This window comes from Pogona vitticeps, chromosome 5 (assembly GCF_051106095.1).
Source record: "Pogona vitticeps strain Pit_001003342236 chromosome 5, PviZW2.1, whole genome shotgun sequence".
NCBI classification, from domain to species: Eukaryota; Metazoa; Chordata; class Lepidosauria; order Squamata; family Agamidae; genus Pogona; species Pogona vitticeps.
In genome coordinates, this window is record NC_135787.1 from 115,875,670 (window position 1) to 115,892,125 (window position 16,456).

Below are 16,456 nucleotides of genomic sequence, written 5' to 3' on the forward strand. Positions count from 1 at the left end.
TGCAAGGTCAGTAAAGAGAATAGTTCATATTTCGCAAATCACCCAAAGAATATTTATATAGCTCACCAATTTAATATATTCACAATGATTTTCTGTCAAATTCAATGAAAGCAAAACAAAAACAATATGAGAGAGCTATAGACCAATTAGTGTCTTGGTTTCTGATTTTGAAGAAGAAAAACACAAAACTGGGGACAGGGAGAACATTTACCTTGTCACCCAGCCTAAAAAACTCTGTTAAAAAAACCCTCACATATGCTATGTAAGCCTGATGAGACCAGAGGGAAAACAATGGCATTAAAGGGCTTTCATTCCAACTCTTTGATTAAAATGATGCAAACAGTTTGAGCTGGGCCATGTTTTAATGAGCACTGAGTACTTCCATTGTCCTTACTAAAGTGGTTAATGCAGCATCAACAGCCCCATTATCATTGGCAAAGCACATTCTATGTTGTTTTCACAGCCCAGTGAACTCCTTTTAGTTTGAGAGATGATCAGAAAGTCAAATCATACTGTTTAAAATGTACTTGTGCACAAACGTCCTAGACTGCTGATTCCTGGTGCCTATAGGGCAACTGTATTATTATTTAAAATTTTCCTCATAATTACTTTAACGACAGTTTTTCAAATCAAATTACTCATTATATCGTAAATTCATAGTAGAGTAAAATCTTCAACAGAAATAAGCTTGGTGGTCTGTAAAAAATTTTTAAACTATTGTAATCAGGCTCGAAGCATTAATATTCCAATCAAAACAACTTTCAGTTTATCAACTTTATTTGGGCAGTGACTAGTAATGAATGAAGAACGAATGACTAGTAATGAATGAAGAATAACCTTTTAACACATTAACCCTTAGTTTTACTAGTGGCTTTGATAGCAGATTCATCAGTGTCATTAAACAGCAACATATGTCAAGAGGCCTAATACCTATGTTACAGGCTTACAGCATGCATGCTTGGAAAGGTTGAAAAGGATTAATACCCATAAAAAGTATTTTATGTTATCAGTAGGGATGCCATAGATGACTCACAAGTATCAATCAATCAGGCTGATTGAGGGATTTTTAAATATACAGAACTTCCTTTGTTTTCTCTTGGACTTTTCCTCTCACCAGCTGGCAATAAGGGAGAACTGATCCCTAGAACAATGTTAGATGAAATACTGTGAGTTGGCTCAGAGCCATAAAAAGTTAGTTGCATCAGGGATTTTGATTTGTTTCCCCTGTGCTGGCTATCTAGAATGCCTGCATGTATTTCCTTGTTTCTTACACATTTTTTGTAATTTTTAACATTGTGCACAGAGAGACAAATTTGTAAGGGTTTTCCCTGTGATACTTTACCTCATTTAAAAAAAAGATTGTTGGGTATATTAAATCTTTTTTCTTTTAGGATGTAATAAAAAATTAATTTCTTCTTAGAAATAATGTAGGCTGATCACTGCCTACTGCTTGATTCACTTACCAGAAAATTCTCCAGTTAAGGAGGGGAAAAGAAGCTCCTGGCTTGGACTATTTTTTGCTTTAACCTTGATAAAAAGCAACAATTTTGTACTTTTTATTTATGGATGAACCAAATCCTCCACTTATGATGTTCCTTAAATGATATCTCTTTCTCCCTAAAGCCTACTCCAGATGAGAAAATATACAAGCAACTGAAGTAATTAGAATGTTGAAAAGACAAATAGCAGTTGCAAGGATATTTTATAAAATAAAAGTAAAATTAAATTTTGAATAATGATTGTGTTTTATTATTTCACAAAGAATGAATCTGAATGGATGCAATGTAAACTGTTGTGAATAGAGTGTAATAATTGGACTATCACACAAATATCACAATGTACATGATGGTATTGTGCGGCTGGGTACCTATGAAAATCCTCTACTGCAGCAGAGTGGATTAATTCTGCTTCAGTGCCAAAAGCCACGCTAAACAGCATGCAGATGTAAGATAAAGAAGCAACACAATTAAAGCAAACAAGAGACAATTCACTAAAACAAAATTATGAGACTACATTTCTGGGTTTTCTAGGCAGTCTATTTTAATCTGAGGATTCTTGGAAAATTTTGTGTTACTGATCTAGCTAAGATTAAGCACTTTCAAAATGCATTAACTTCAATGAGAGGTTAAGTATGGGTTTAACTGTCCCACTTCATTGTCAGATTACAGAGATTTTTAGATTTGGCTGGATCATCTCCTTTGATTAGAATTGCTCCCATTTAATAAATCAGGAGAACAAATCGTTTCAAACACAGAGAATATTAATTGTGTTTTAAATGTGTGAGGTAATGTCCCGTCACTCTGCCTCAATTTGCATGAATTAATTATTGTAAGGGGAGGAAATCAGAGCTGCTAATTATTCTTTAATTTACATCTGTAATCAGTTCAGAATCAAGTTCCAACACATTGCAGGGAAAGGAACCATGCAAGTACAGTCTCATCATCAAGCATAAATCACACAGCACTGCAGTGTAAAATTTACCCCTCATTACAGATAGGTCAGTGAACACATTGTTGCTCATGTTGTGTGCCCAGGGGAAAATTCTAATGAACAGTGAGGAAGAGAGTCATCTGCAGAAATCAATTAGTCCTTTCCAACAGTCATTAGGGTACACAGAAACACTGTAATGCTATTATACTCCTTGCTTACAATATTCATATTCCTATCCTAACTATATTTACTTGACAGTATGTTGTACCATATCGTTTTCGGTTCATACCCAAGGAAGTATACATAGGGCTGACACTTTGCTATGGAAACTACAGCACAAGATAAAAATTGCTTACCAAAGAGTCCAGTCATGACCACAGTATGGTTGAACATTTCCCAAGTAGAACCCAAGAGACTGTGTTACTTCTACAAGATTAGTGAAGTCTAGACTAATGCTATTGAAGAGCACAGAAGTCATGATGATTTCATCAATAGCCCACACATCTTCGCCTTGAGAAGAATGATATGGTTGCCACCATCGGAACTGAATGCCAAATTGTCTTGCATCTTCTGGTAGTTCCACTGAAATAATTCTTGAAAACAAAAAACAAACAAACTTGTTCAAATTGCGAATGTAGAAAAGTCTTGTGAAAGATTCCAGGATAGTTTAAGTACCTCTTATGAAACTTTTCCCTTGAACAGTGACATGAGTTTCCTCTCAATTTTTCTTTAAATCCCCCTTGAAAGCAAACTGCTTTTCACTTCAGATTTGTTCTTAATATCAGCCTTTGTTAGACGTTATATACCTATGTCCACAGGTATCTATGAAGTCTACACTCCCAGCAATACCTCAAACGTATAATTACTGTTGTTCATATTTATCTCTGCAGGCTACAATTTTCTCCCCCTCCTTCCCCTTCTCCTGTCTTGCCTAACATTAACATTTAGATCATAAGTTACTTGCAAGCAGGGATGTACCTTCCTTCCCAATGAAATTCTGAAAAGTTCAGTATACACTGATTGTTCTGCATTCACATATGCATGTATAAATCAATCAAAGTTGCTACTGCTTTAATTATTATGCAACCCCTTGTAATGCTGCTGAACTGTAACAATAAAGCCTGCACAACACTTTGCAATCCAACTTTATCCAAACTGAAAAAAAATCTGAAAAGTCAATTGGTGAGATGCAAATGAAGATAGCCAAATTGTGTGCAACCTTACGACAAAATGAAAATAATTACGTGCCCGCTCTTGTAGAGGATCATAAGTAAACAGATATTTTGTAGCTGGGATAACTTTAATACAGCTGGCCCAAATTCAAGAACTGTCAAGGTCTGAGAAATTACTGCAGTAAGACATGGCCTATAGGTCCAGGTAAGGAGGCTCTAATATTGCCCCTACCCTTGCATTAATAACTTCAGAGAAGGCTAAATCTTGTCACTGGGAGAAAAAGAGAATGGAAACAAAACAAAACAAAAAAGGATTCCACCCCCTCCAATGACAACCTAACTTTGGACCATCCTCCCAAGGGAGATAAAATGACCTCCATTTCAATTTCTATTTGATTCCAAATCCAAGTGTTTGCTTGCCCAAATTTTTGTTCACCCAAAATTGATTTTAGATGTATTAATTCTTTCCTGGCTGACTAATATTTATGCCTCTTGTGGTGGAATTGTACTATTAATTTATTGCACCTGTTTTATAACGTTTGCACACTGCCCTCAGATGTGTCTCAGGCAACTATTTCCAAAATGCACTGAGAGAGGAGGTCTCACCCAAAAACTTGCCATAATTCTTTCAGCTCGCGTGCTTAACCACTACATGCTACCTCCTCTTAGCTGTATCACTGATGAATGTTAAAATGCAATCTAGTTGATTACTCTTACTGTATTAGGGAGGATATTAGTGCAAAGAGACAGAAGTACTCTTTTGCAGTGGCAAGGGAATATGGCGGTAAGTTGCAAGTCTATGGCTCAGTATAGTTCACTCTAATTTAAAGTGAGGAAGTATTTTCGTTTGAGACAAATGTGAAATGTCTTATTTCAAGCCAGATATCAGCAATAACACTTGTCATGTCCAAAGGAGACCTCCAGCTACAGCATCTCTCTCCTGACAGGGCAATGCAGACATTTGGAGCTCCACAGAGTCTCACTTTAATTTCTTATGCAGCTTTAAAAAATCAAAGCAAAAGCCATTTTCTCTGGGTGGAAATCTCAAGAAAGAAAGAAGAGAAGATGCCTAATCTACCCTCTCACATTGTTTTCCTGGGTAGGTGCAGGGGCCACAGGAAATCTCCTTATCCTCAAACACATTGAAAAAGAGATTAAGGTTGTGAATGGACCACAGGACAAAGAAAATGATTAAGTAATATTACCCTCCTACTGCTCTGAGTCTATCCACCCATCCTATTTGCTCCTGTTGAAGAGGGAGTCCTTATCCATTGGTTTAGATTAGTTTAACAGAGCCTCATTATGTTATTAGAATTTCAAAACATTTTCCTATCTCCATTCCATTTCAAGGTTATTTTCCCTTTCTGGGGAACTGTTTTTGTTTGTTTGTTTGTTTGTTTGGGTTTTTTTTTAACCACAGCTCAAGTTTTTCCAGATCTGTTATCCTTGTCTGCCCATTGGTGTGGATCCTATGGGGAGCTTATACAGTTAAAACTCTTGACATCAGCTGTGACGTCAACTGTGGGAGTGTTCTCTTCAGCATGGAGTTGGGCCACCTCTGGCTGATTCTCACACTCTGAAGTCATACCTGACAATATCAACATAACACACTCTTCTACCAAGAAAAAAAAGAGTCAGTGCCTTTAAACATTCCTTCAAACTCTGCAACCTTATATAGGAAGAAGCCATCACCCCCTTCTTCAGAACTTGTCTGGATTGCCCCCAAATTGCCATTTTTGAGGTCAATTTCTAAGGCAAATGCATGCATACACGCACACACGCACAGACACACACACACACATGAATGGAACAAGTATGGAACTTCTTATCATAGCTCCAAGGAACTGTTCAAAATCCTTTCTGTCAGCTTGTTTGCTTGCAGCATGTAGCATATGTTTTATTCCTTGATTAAACAATTCACCTTTATTTGTGCTCTTATTGTTCCACAGTATTTATGGTATAGCAGGCCTTATCCTTTTTGGAACAATAATCTTTGTAAATTATAATTTTGCATTTCTAAAGATACAAAATTAATCCCACTAGGGGAAAATACTATGCACATTATTTTATTGCCTGTGCATGTATTTTGCAAGCTTGTCCCATGAGCCTATCACAGCTTCCAAGGCCACTTGATTTCTCATGGCAGCTGTGACAACAAAACACGTATTTGACAAACTGTGAAGAAAATTAAGAATAATATCGAATTTCCAGGAGCAATTACAGTACACAGCCACAGGGAGCATACATTAATTGCCATGGCAATGACATATTCACAAGTGTTCCATAAATCAGTAACACCAGATGCTCACATGCAACATGCAAGGTGAGATGCAAGGCAGGACAGCCTAAGGAGAATTCGCCTCCATCAATGCACACTTTAATACTGGCAAATATGTTTTCAGTATATTCCTACTGAGTTTGCCTTTTCTTCTTCAAAGACAATGTGAAAATAGGCTGGCATGTCAAATGACTAGGGAAAAATCATTTCGTTCATTTAACATCACACACCTTCCTTCCCCTTGCTTAGGTTTCATGATGATTAAGGTGTGTGCTGTTGCTCTTTGATTCCTGCTATAATGTGCAAAACTGCTTTGCATCTTCGCTCGTACCAGAAAATAGCACATTAAAAATTGCTTGCTAAGCTGCATTAGTGAGCCTTAATATATACATTCACAGCACCTTGTGATATCACATTTATTTTTGCATAGAGTGTGTGAGAGCTGATTAGCAAGAAGTCAAATGGTGCAAATGAACAAGTGAATTTGGAATTACTGGGGGGGAAACAATTCAAATAATAAGGAAAAATTCTAAGGAACCGGAAGGGCCTCGTCTCTAAAATGCTCTCTCTCTCTCTCTCTCTCTCTCTCTCTCTCTCTCTCTCTGTGTGTGTGTGTGTGTGTGTGTGTGTGTGTGTGTGTGTGAGAGAGAGAGAGAGAGAGACAGAGACAGAGACAGAGACAGAGAGAGAGAGACAGAGGTTCTAAGAAGACAACTCCAAGATTGTTAACAGTGTAAGATTATAGACTTTAGATTTGATTGTCCCATAATTTTCTTTCTAGAACATACACATGAAGACAGACGTGGGAGGCAAGTGTTATTATCAAAATGAAGGGGGGGGGAAGGGTTGTATATGGGACATGTTAGCAGAAACAGGTTTCCTGAACTATCCAAGTGTATTTTAAACTGTGCCCTAATATTGTCTAATACACTGTCCCAAGGGTACTGAGCAGCCCCATACGATGGTCTCTTCCCCTAATATTTAGTCAAACCTACCTGTGACAATGTTTGCTCATGTCCACTCCATATCATTGGCTGTTGCTCGCGCAGCAAGGACACAGGAAAACCTGACTAACTGTGCAACCTGACACAATTTACTGAAGAGAATGACTGCATTGTAAATGTCCTACAGACGTGAGCCAGAAATCAGTGCTAGGTCTTACACAGTTTTAGTCCTGCCCTCAGAAAGGGAGCACTGCACTAAAAGTGGCTTGAGGGCATAAGAAAAAATAACAATGGTTTCCCAAAGAGGGCAACTCTGACATTAGCTTGTCTACTGAAGAGGAGAAAAGTATTCTTAACCACTGCTCTTGCAAGCTACAACTTAAAAACAACATACCTATAGCTGAGGTCTTTGTTTTGAATCTGTTTTTTTCAATATATATACATATCTGATGTTCAGCAGCCACTGTTGTTTTGCACAGAAAACAATGTTTCTGTCATGCAGCAGGAAATTAAATGCATGGCATCAGGAAAATATGAAGAGCCCAGTTCACGCTAAATGGGGTTCATAGAAACACAGAAACCTGCTTGGTAAAAGGCAGAATGCTAGACAGGGATATGCAGACACATTCATGTGGACTTCCCTCTGCAATGGCTAAGATGTGGAGCTTCGATAACAAGCATCTATGTGCTTATGTGCAATGGGGGATGGGGAGACAAGGCTCTGTTGAGCCACATGACTATCCTATGGATACATATGTTGTTATTGTGCTTGTACTGAACCATTGTGCTTTTTATATACTCAAAAATTAATCAGATTTCTAGATATAATTAATTGATATAATCAACTAGGATATTTTGCTATCAGCTTGTATTCCATGGAAACACTGATATTTTTAAAGACATAAACGTATCAAGGGTTGTATTATCCAAAGGTTATTACTATCGTTGTTTACTTTAAGAATACTTATCGCCCATCTTTTGACCCTATTCTCACGCTCAAGGGGATTCACATCCCATTGGTAAGCCTTGTGCTTTGTTTACAGTGTTATACTGAGCTGTCTTATTTCTACCAATATAGATTAGATTTATTTTATCTGGAAGCAGAATATCCTGCAGTCCCAATATAAATTACCACATTTATCAAGACTAACATTCTCCTTATATTTTTACAAGTCATATACACTGTGTTTGCAGTTTTACAAATAATAATATCTTTAAATATTTATTGGTATTACAGCCAAAAACCCACAATCCTGCTTTTGCACATTCTTCTTTCACCACCAGGAGTCATTTCAGTCATTACTGCTTTCTTCCAGTAATATGGTGTCATTTGTGTATCTTAAATTACTGATGCTTCTTCCAGAAATTTTTACTCCACCTTTATCTGAATTTAGTCCAGCTTTCTATATGACATGTTCTATGTACAGACTAAACAGGTAACAGAGATAACATACATTTTTGTCTGAAACCTTTGTATATAGGAACTCACCCTTTTTCTCCGTATTCTGTCCTAATACTAGCTTCTTGTCCAGGACAATTATGTGTTAGAGGACACCCACCTCTTTTAAAAAAAAAAATCCATATTTTTTCATGATCTATACGTTCAAAAATGTTGTACACTTTGTAGTGTACAAAGCACAGACTGGTCTTTTGAAATTGTTTAGTACATTTCATTACCTAACATATATTTGAAATATGATCTATAGTGCCTCCTACTTTTTGGAATCTAGTATGAACATCAAGCATTTCCCACTCTGTATAGGGTAAAAGTCTTTGTGGCAACACCTTGGTTATCACTTTGCTTGCATGAGGAATTGATGTACAGTAATAGTTAGTGCACTCCTTGGCATCTCCTTTCTTGGGGATTGGAATGTATATTAAATTATTCTAGTCATATGGGGTGACACATTCTTGTTAGGATTTTGACTCTTTCAATCTCTGTAGTGTGAAAAAGCCCTATCAGTACCCAATTTACTTTCCGTGATTTATTTCTACCAGGCACTTTGAAAACAGCTACCACTTTATATTCTAAAACTGCTTGTTCTTCACCACAAGATTCTTTTTCAAAGGAAGATGTCATCCTTGTGTTCTCTTCTGTACAGTTTCTTTTTATTTTATGTTGGTCAGACATGATGTTCCTCCATTGATCTTTTACCATCCCTAATCTTGGTTGAAATTTCCCCTTCATGTTTTGAATTTTATGGAAGAGATATTTCATTTTTCTTTTTCTGATGTTCTATTACTTTACACTAATTATTGTAACAATTCACTTTTCTCTATGTGATAGTTGCTGAAAAGTTGCATTTAGGATTCTGATCTTATTTCTGTCACCTTTTACTTCTCCTTCATGATTTTAAGTGTTTCTTTTGTCATCCATCCAGGCTTTTATTTTCTTTTGACTAAGTGCCTGTCCACATGGCTATCTATATAAATCGCTGTGTGGATTGCTATTGATATAGTTCGGTGCATACCAAAATTTGGCACTCACTAGTGCTTCTACTTAGGTCAAGTCAGCCTGCTCCTGTAAGAGCTGTTGCACTCCTTTGTGCCAGAGCACTAGGGGCTTCTGGTTTTTTTTTCTGTATGCTTCAGCACACTCCTAATTATCCCATTGTGTAGCCTATGCTGATGACTAGGTTTGCACCCAAATGGAGACAGCCTTGTGACCTATTAAATGGACTGTGACATTAAAAGGGAGGACAGAGAAACCTCATCTTCTATTTTCATCTTCTTTTTAAAAATATTTCCCTAATGGACACAGTGAAATTCGAATGCCGTGCTAGGTTGATTCAATATGCCACTTACTCTATTTAACAGCAAAAACAAAAAGAAAGTAACTGTGGACCACTGAACAATGACTGTATGAAAAGGTGGGAAATGGTTGAGTTGACTCCATGGGCTCCACACGCACAAGGGAGAACAGCCTGAGGAGAGCCCCATCTAAGGAAAAAAGTGGGAGAAGGGGTTTTTTGCTTCTCTTCCATCTCCCTGACCTTTGTCCCAACATTTTCCACTTCTGCCAACACTGTCCTCTGCTGCTTCCTTACTTGGGAGTAAAGCGGGTAAAATTACAGATGACTAAACCAGACAAAATTCCTTTCCAGTAAACTGGGTAAACTTACACAGGAGTAACGAGATCCAAAGACCTGTGTGGACTCTTCCACAGGAGAATAAACATGTCCAGTGTGAATGCAAGGATCTCTCAAGGGAGAGATAAAATAGATTGCCTTGAAGATAAGAACCTTTTAAGCATGAACTCGACCACTCCAAATTCTCTTGTCCGGACAGGCCCTAAAATAATGGTCTTTTTGCATTCCTCCCTGATAATATATTTGGTTTTAATTCACCATGCTGTTGGTTCATGGAAACTGAGTGTAGTAAGTACTGTACATCTTTAATGCAAATCTTTACTTTACATGGACTTTAAATTCATCAGAAATTGGCACTAGGATTCTTTTCATTTTCTTTTTCAGCTTTACTTTAATACAAACACTTATTGTATGTAACGGAATCCATAAGACATAGGTTCCAGTGGAAATGTCCTGTTCCATATATAAAGTAGTTCCTAATTGTTCTACATTGACAGTACTGGCTTAATATTCATTTATTTATGCATATAATCTCAGTCACAATGAAAATGCATCTTGAACTAGTGCTCACTTTTAGGGAAGATGACACTTCCATAGAAATGCATATATTAAATAGGAGAACGAAGAAAATGATCAGATGATGCCAGCAAGGTAAATGGGTATGGATGGCAAAGAGCAACATCCTAACTGCATCATTGTATGAAGCACAATGGAACCATTTTTGAGATTTATGTTGAAAAATCTTAATTGTCACGTTTTATATGATTATCTGATATGGAGCTTTTACAATATAGTGGCCCTTATGTGAGATCATTTCATTAAGCAGATGGTGTTTGTAAAAATTTCCTCAGAGTATATTTATTAAATGGGTTGTGGACAGCAGTTTTAAATAACCAACACTTTATAATATGGACATTTCTGCATTATGCTTGCACTAAAACAATTCTTATGTACCTGGGTTCATGGTAGTTAAGATAGGAATAATGTTCCAGTAGTTTCCATGTAATCCCATTGTCATATGAGTAATGCAGTAAGACTCCTTCTCCTGGCTGATCAGGTGCTTTGCAGGTGCTCAAGACAGATTTGCTTCCAAGACGTAAAGTGAACTGCAGGAATCTAGTTAACAAGAGCATGAATCACTGTAAATTATAATTTATGCAGCATTCTCTTCCTAAAACTGTAGTTTTTTTAAAAAAAAACTGTAAAAATCTAGACAAGCTTAGGTAAACAATTTTTCTGGGGTCTTTGTGTAGCTGAATTTGTTTATTCAGTCCAGCCTTGCAATGTGGCACATATTGTTTTAAAATGCCAATCATTATTGTATTCAATTATTTATTAGGAACCGGAGGGGTGGAGGAGATATCGAATGAATCTAATCAGCTGCCACAAGCTGTCAAAATAAATACACCCTCATAAATAATTAATCACCACTTGGCTCTGACACTCACTTTTGATATTAATGCCAAATGTTTGCAAACTCAGACACACAGTACTTGCCACCAAACATATCATGAACTTAGCAGTGCAAAATAAAACAAAAGCTTTTTGGTTTAAAATTAAAATTAAATTTAGTTTATACAATGAATGCTAAACAAAAAAAGTATATTGAAATATTAGTAATATGTTAGGCTGGGTCCTCTATCAAACAGAGGCTACAAGGCTATACAACACATAATACAAGATGTTTAGTCAAATGTGTTTTCAGGATGCAGCTTTATGTATTATCTCTACTCACTGCTATTTACCTGGATTGTGAACTATCAAGAAAGGAAGTGATAAGTTGACGTCTCCCATCTTTATTAAAAACCAAGGCTTTGCCACTTGCTAGAACTCCACAGCCAAAGCTAACTTCAGCACCACGGATAGAGTAAAAATTGTGATATGAAGAGAGCCTAGAATTGCCAAAACTCTCTGAGATAAACATAGGAAAAGTCTGGGAAGCCATTTCACATGCAGGCCCTGAAAAGCCAGGATCACATCTGTAGTAAAAGAAAAACAAAAACATCTTATGGCTGGCCATTACTATAAAGATTTGGGAAGAATCACATTAAGGAATTAAATCAGAAGTCTTCAGACAGGTTTCTGCAGTTTTTTAAAGCACATCCAAGTGTTCTGTAACTAATTAAGGAAATATTGTCCTTTGCTAGTGAATTTAGGTATTAGTTAATAGGACCCATTTATTTTAACATAATTTCCTAGAGAAAAAGCTGTTTTCTGCTTCACCCAGACTAGAGCAGTTCTAGATCAATGCATGAATTTCCAAACTTCAAAGAAGTCTGGTAACCTACTAAAACTATAACAAGAACAGTGCAAGGAAGCCAAATACTCAAAATAAAGGAATAGTACAACAGAAGAATAAACCCCAGAAGGCAGACATGAAAGTAAGAAACCCATAAGACACTGGATCTATCCCAGTCCTGTACATACACATCAAAGTAGATTGGACTGTCTGATATTGATTAGAAAGAACAGGAAACTACTATTCTGTTCAAAATTCTCTTTCCTCTCAGTAGGGGTCACAGTCTAACTTCTAAGATCAACACGAACATTTCCTTTCTTTTTTTTTAATGCAAGGAACTTTCGTATTATGAAGTTGATCAATAAAATCAGAAGAATATGCTTCAAAATTACAAGTGTTGAAAGTTAAATGAAATTTATGCCTGCTATTTGTGGAGGCCCACAAAACACCAAGTGATCTATTATCTTCCAAATTTAAGCAGGCATGTAAATCACTTATAGTAAGTACCATGATCACTCTACTGGTCTATAATGACTATTCATACAAAAACGTTGTATTTTACTGTGTGCTACCATTAAATACAAATTTAATGGTAAACAAATTATGCATATTACCTTTCTGAAAAAATCAGGCTGACGTAGCTCATCATTTGTCTGGGCTACTTTGGCTATATATTAACTCCTCAGAAAACAGGAGTGAAAGAGGCAGACCTTTACAACTCAGTTGCTTCTTAACAACTGGAGTGGTTTATAATTATAGCCTAAGAAAAGCTTCTTCCCTAATCTATCTGAGGTTGTTGTGTTTACTCTAAATGCCTGAATGACTTGACTCATGTTAAGCCATCCAGCTAATAACTGAATCACTTAATAGGAGCCCTAGAGACATCTGGTGCCTGCCACTGAGACAGGTCTGGTAGAAGCATGGCAGAAGCTTCCCGGCTGTCATTTTTGGAAGATCCTGACTATGCTACCAGAAAAAAGAGGAATCTCAGAGGGCAAAATTGCCCTACAACCTGGAGAGAGAATAAAATTACAACGCATAAATACATGGGCTGATGATTTACAGTCAGACCTACTTGCAACCATTTCTAGTGCACCGTCCTCGCCCTGAGCAGAATCTGAGGCAAGATGGACCAATGTAAACTGTAGAGAAAAAAATATTGGTCATATATCAGAGCTTGAATTTTGAGCTGAAGAAAAGTGAAGCACACAAGACACAGGGACATGAGAGTCATTATAGTAAGTGTAATAGAAATTTTACCTTTAATCTTAGCAATGCAACTAAACAATAGAGTGGGTTGAAGAAGTACACATAGGGATGTGCTGACCAGTCATACCCCTGACTGAAATGAAAACCATGTCTTGCAAAATTATTTATGTTATTCAGTATAATATTACAATTATACTATGAGCCTTCTGGGATTAAAGCCACTGGGGAAGAAAACTGATATAGATAATTAATGCTGCAGAAATAGTGGACAACTGAAGTTCAATAAAATTCCAGACAATACAAGAATATCAGCAGTGGATATGAACAGTCCAAGAAGTTAGTAAACCAAAATTTAAATGGAGCTGAAATTGTGTTGCATCCGGTTTATTACCTTGTCAACTTCAGCGGTTTGTGGTTTCTTTCTTTCTTTTTTTATAAATTAATTTTTAAATGCCCCTTGGCATGTCTTTCATCCCGGGGAAAGCCAATGGGGGCTGCGAAATGGGTGAGGGAGAGGCTTTGATTTCTGAAAATCATAACCATTAGTAAAATCATCTTGAACAATGATATACAATCATGTTTTTAAAAGAGTGCTATGAATTCTATGGCTTTACGTATCAAGGCATAATAAAAATCATCTGGTCCTTAGCAGATCTGAAAATAAGGTAAATACAACCTCTGGTAAACAACACATGACATATCATGATTTATTTAACAAAAATAAAGTCAACATGGAGAAGCCAAGTGTGAAAAGCTAAGTACACCTTTACTGCTTCCATAGGAATTAAGAGGCTAAGCAGCAGCCAGGTGCTGCTCACCAAATACCCTTGAGCAAGTGTGGCCACCTCTATAAAAGCCAAAGTGTTAGCAGGTTGTTGGTCTGGAGAATTCAGGTGTATGTTAACACAATGCCAATTCCAAGCACACCAGGAAATCTATGACAGATTGGCTGAAAAAGAAAAGAATCTCAAGGTGTTGCAATGGCCCAAAGTCCAAACCTCAACCCAATTGAAATGCTGTGGCAGGACCTTAAAAGAGCCATGTATAAACAATGCCTGCAGACCTCAATGAATTGAAGCAATGTTGTAAAGAAGACTGGGCAAAAATTCCTCCGCAACAATATGAGAGACTGATAAAGTCATACAGAAAGCAAATACTTCAAGTTATTGCTGCTTGTCACAAACCCGTTCCCCTGTTTGTTTCTCCATACAATCCAGGTTCACTTTCGGGTGTGACATTTAATTTTCAATCCTTTTCTGCTGCCACCAGAGGAGATATTCCTCACTATATCAAATACAACTCTTCAATCAGTGTTATTCAATTAAACAATGTTTATTAAAGTGTCCACAAGTAAATCATGTAAAGTAAATCATGGATGGTCTTATTTTATTCATGCAATCAACTGTGTTTTTATAACATTTATATTTGCTTAGATAGAATCATGTTACTTCAAGTATTTATTCATTTCTTTTCTTATTCCTTATCTCTCTATTACTCTTTTCTAACACAAGGCTGGTCCTAACTTCCTAAACTGCTTTTCTCTAACACCAGTCCCTAACTCATCCCTGACTGAAATCCTCTCTAACTCTGAACTGCTCTTTTAACTGTCATCCATTCTCTTATATATCCCTAGTCCCACCTTTTCTGTACAGCCACTGGCTCCTGAATCAGGGTTCCATTGTGATGGACAGGAGTGGTTACTGACCTGTCCGTCACACTGCTGAAGGGGGTTCTACAAGCTATTGGTGTACTCAGTTTTTCACACATGGCTTCTCAATTTTAGCTTTATTTTTGTTATGACCCAGTGTAATATGTCATGTGTTGTTGTTTATATGAGGTTGTATTTGCCTAATTTTCAGACCTGCTAAGGACCAGATGATTTTTATGATGTCCTTATACATAAAACCATAGAATTCAAAGAGGGTGTACTTTCTTTTTCACATGACTATATCTTGAATTATATAGCTTTTGGACTAAACTCTATTTTTTAAAAATTAAACAAATGCTGCCTTACAAAGCTTGATGTAAATGCTTCTTTTAAAACAGACTCACAACTGAAGAGATTTCAGCCTCAAAAGCTAAAGTCATAAAGAGAAGCAGAAAAAAATACTCATATTTTATAGCGGGGTTATTAAGTAATACATTCTTTTGTGGATTTTAAAGTGTACTATGTAGCTATTTCATTCCATAAATACACTTAACATAAAACTAGAGACATATAGAATGGCATTCACACAGAAGACTCTCTACTGTAAGAACCTAACAAGAACAACAACAAAAAAAAGCCCCACAGGAACCGTTGATCATGACTTTCTTATTTTCTTAAGAGATCTTAGACAATTTAGTTTACATTTCTACTAACCAAAAAGACCAACTTAAGCAGGATTCTGGGAATTAGCTACATGATTATGCACATTTGCCCTCCACCGCTCCATCCTTTCAAATGCATTCCCATCATCTTCACCGACATTAAAATGAAACCAAACATTCCTAAACTTTCCTTGAATACTTGCTTATGAAAACAAGGGATATAAAAATGAATTTTGCAATAAAACCACAATAGCCCTGCTTGTATATTTACAATTAACCAGAATTGCTGAGAATTCTGGCTTACTATCAACGAAAAAGCATGCTTCTACATGCTGCTTGGTTGATTTCAACTCCTGCCCAGTTGAAGGGACCAAACAAATCAGGCAGCATCTGCTTATATATTCTTACAATAAAGTCTGACTTGGGATTTCACACCTGTTCCTCCTTACTTACAATTTTAGCTGGTTAGGTGAAAAAGAAGCCAAAAATACTATCTTTAACATAGTAGTATGGAAGTTCACTCATTTATCAGAACATTGAGCCTGGAAGAGCCAAATGAGTGCAGTTAACCTGCGTACATTAGTATCGGCATGCTTGCTCCACCACAGTAAGTCAGCATTCTCAGACACTCCAGCTGCCAGTGGTTAAACTCAGGCAAATGGATGAACAGGCAGTTCCCATGTGAGAGCAACCAGGGAGCATCTCTGTTACACATGAACCTATTTCTAGGAGTTATTCTGGTAACCCTAGAGGTACCATGTGTTTAGGAGGGTTTTTTTGCTTCT

At 36.8% G+C, this 16,456-nt stretch overlaps 1 protein-coding gene across 2 annotated transcripts in view; it reads right to left on the minus strand.

Annotated features, from left to right (window-relative positions):
* The window catches only part of RELN (reelin), a 383,519-nt gene that overhangs the window by 128,457 nt on the left and 238,606 nt on the right, over window positions 1-16,456 (minus strand). For both annotated transcript variants that reach the window (XM_078394334.1, XM_078394333.1), the window contains 4 exons: window positions 13,228-13,294; window positions 11,659-11,892; window positions 10,868-11,029; window positions 2,787-3,023 (listed from right to left, as the gene is read on the minus strand). In XM_078394334.1, the coding sequence (XP_078250460.1) occupies window positions 2,787-3,023; window positions 10,868-11,029; window positions 11,659-11,892; window positions 13,228-13,294 (700 nt within the window). The remainder of the gene's footprint in view (window positions 1-2,786; window positions 3,024-10,867; window positions 11,030-11,658; window positions 11,893-13,227; window positions 13,295-16,456) is intronic.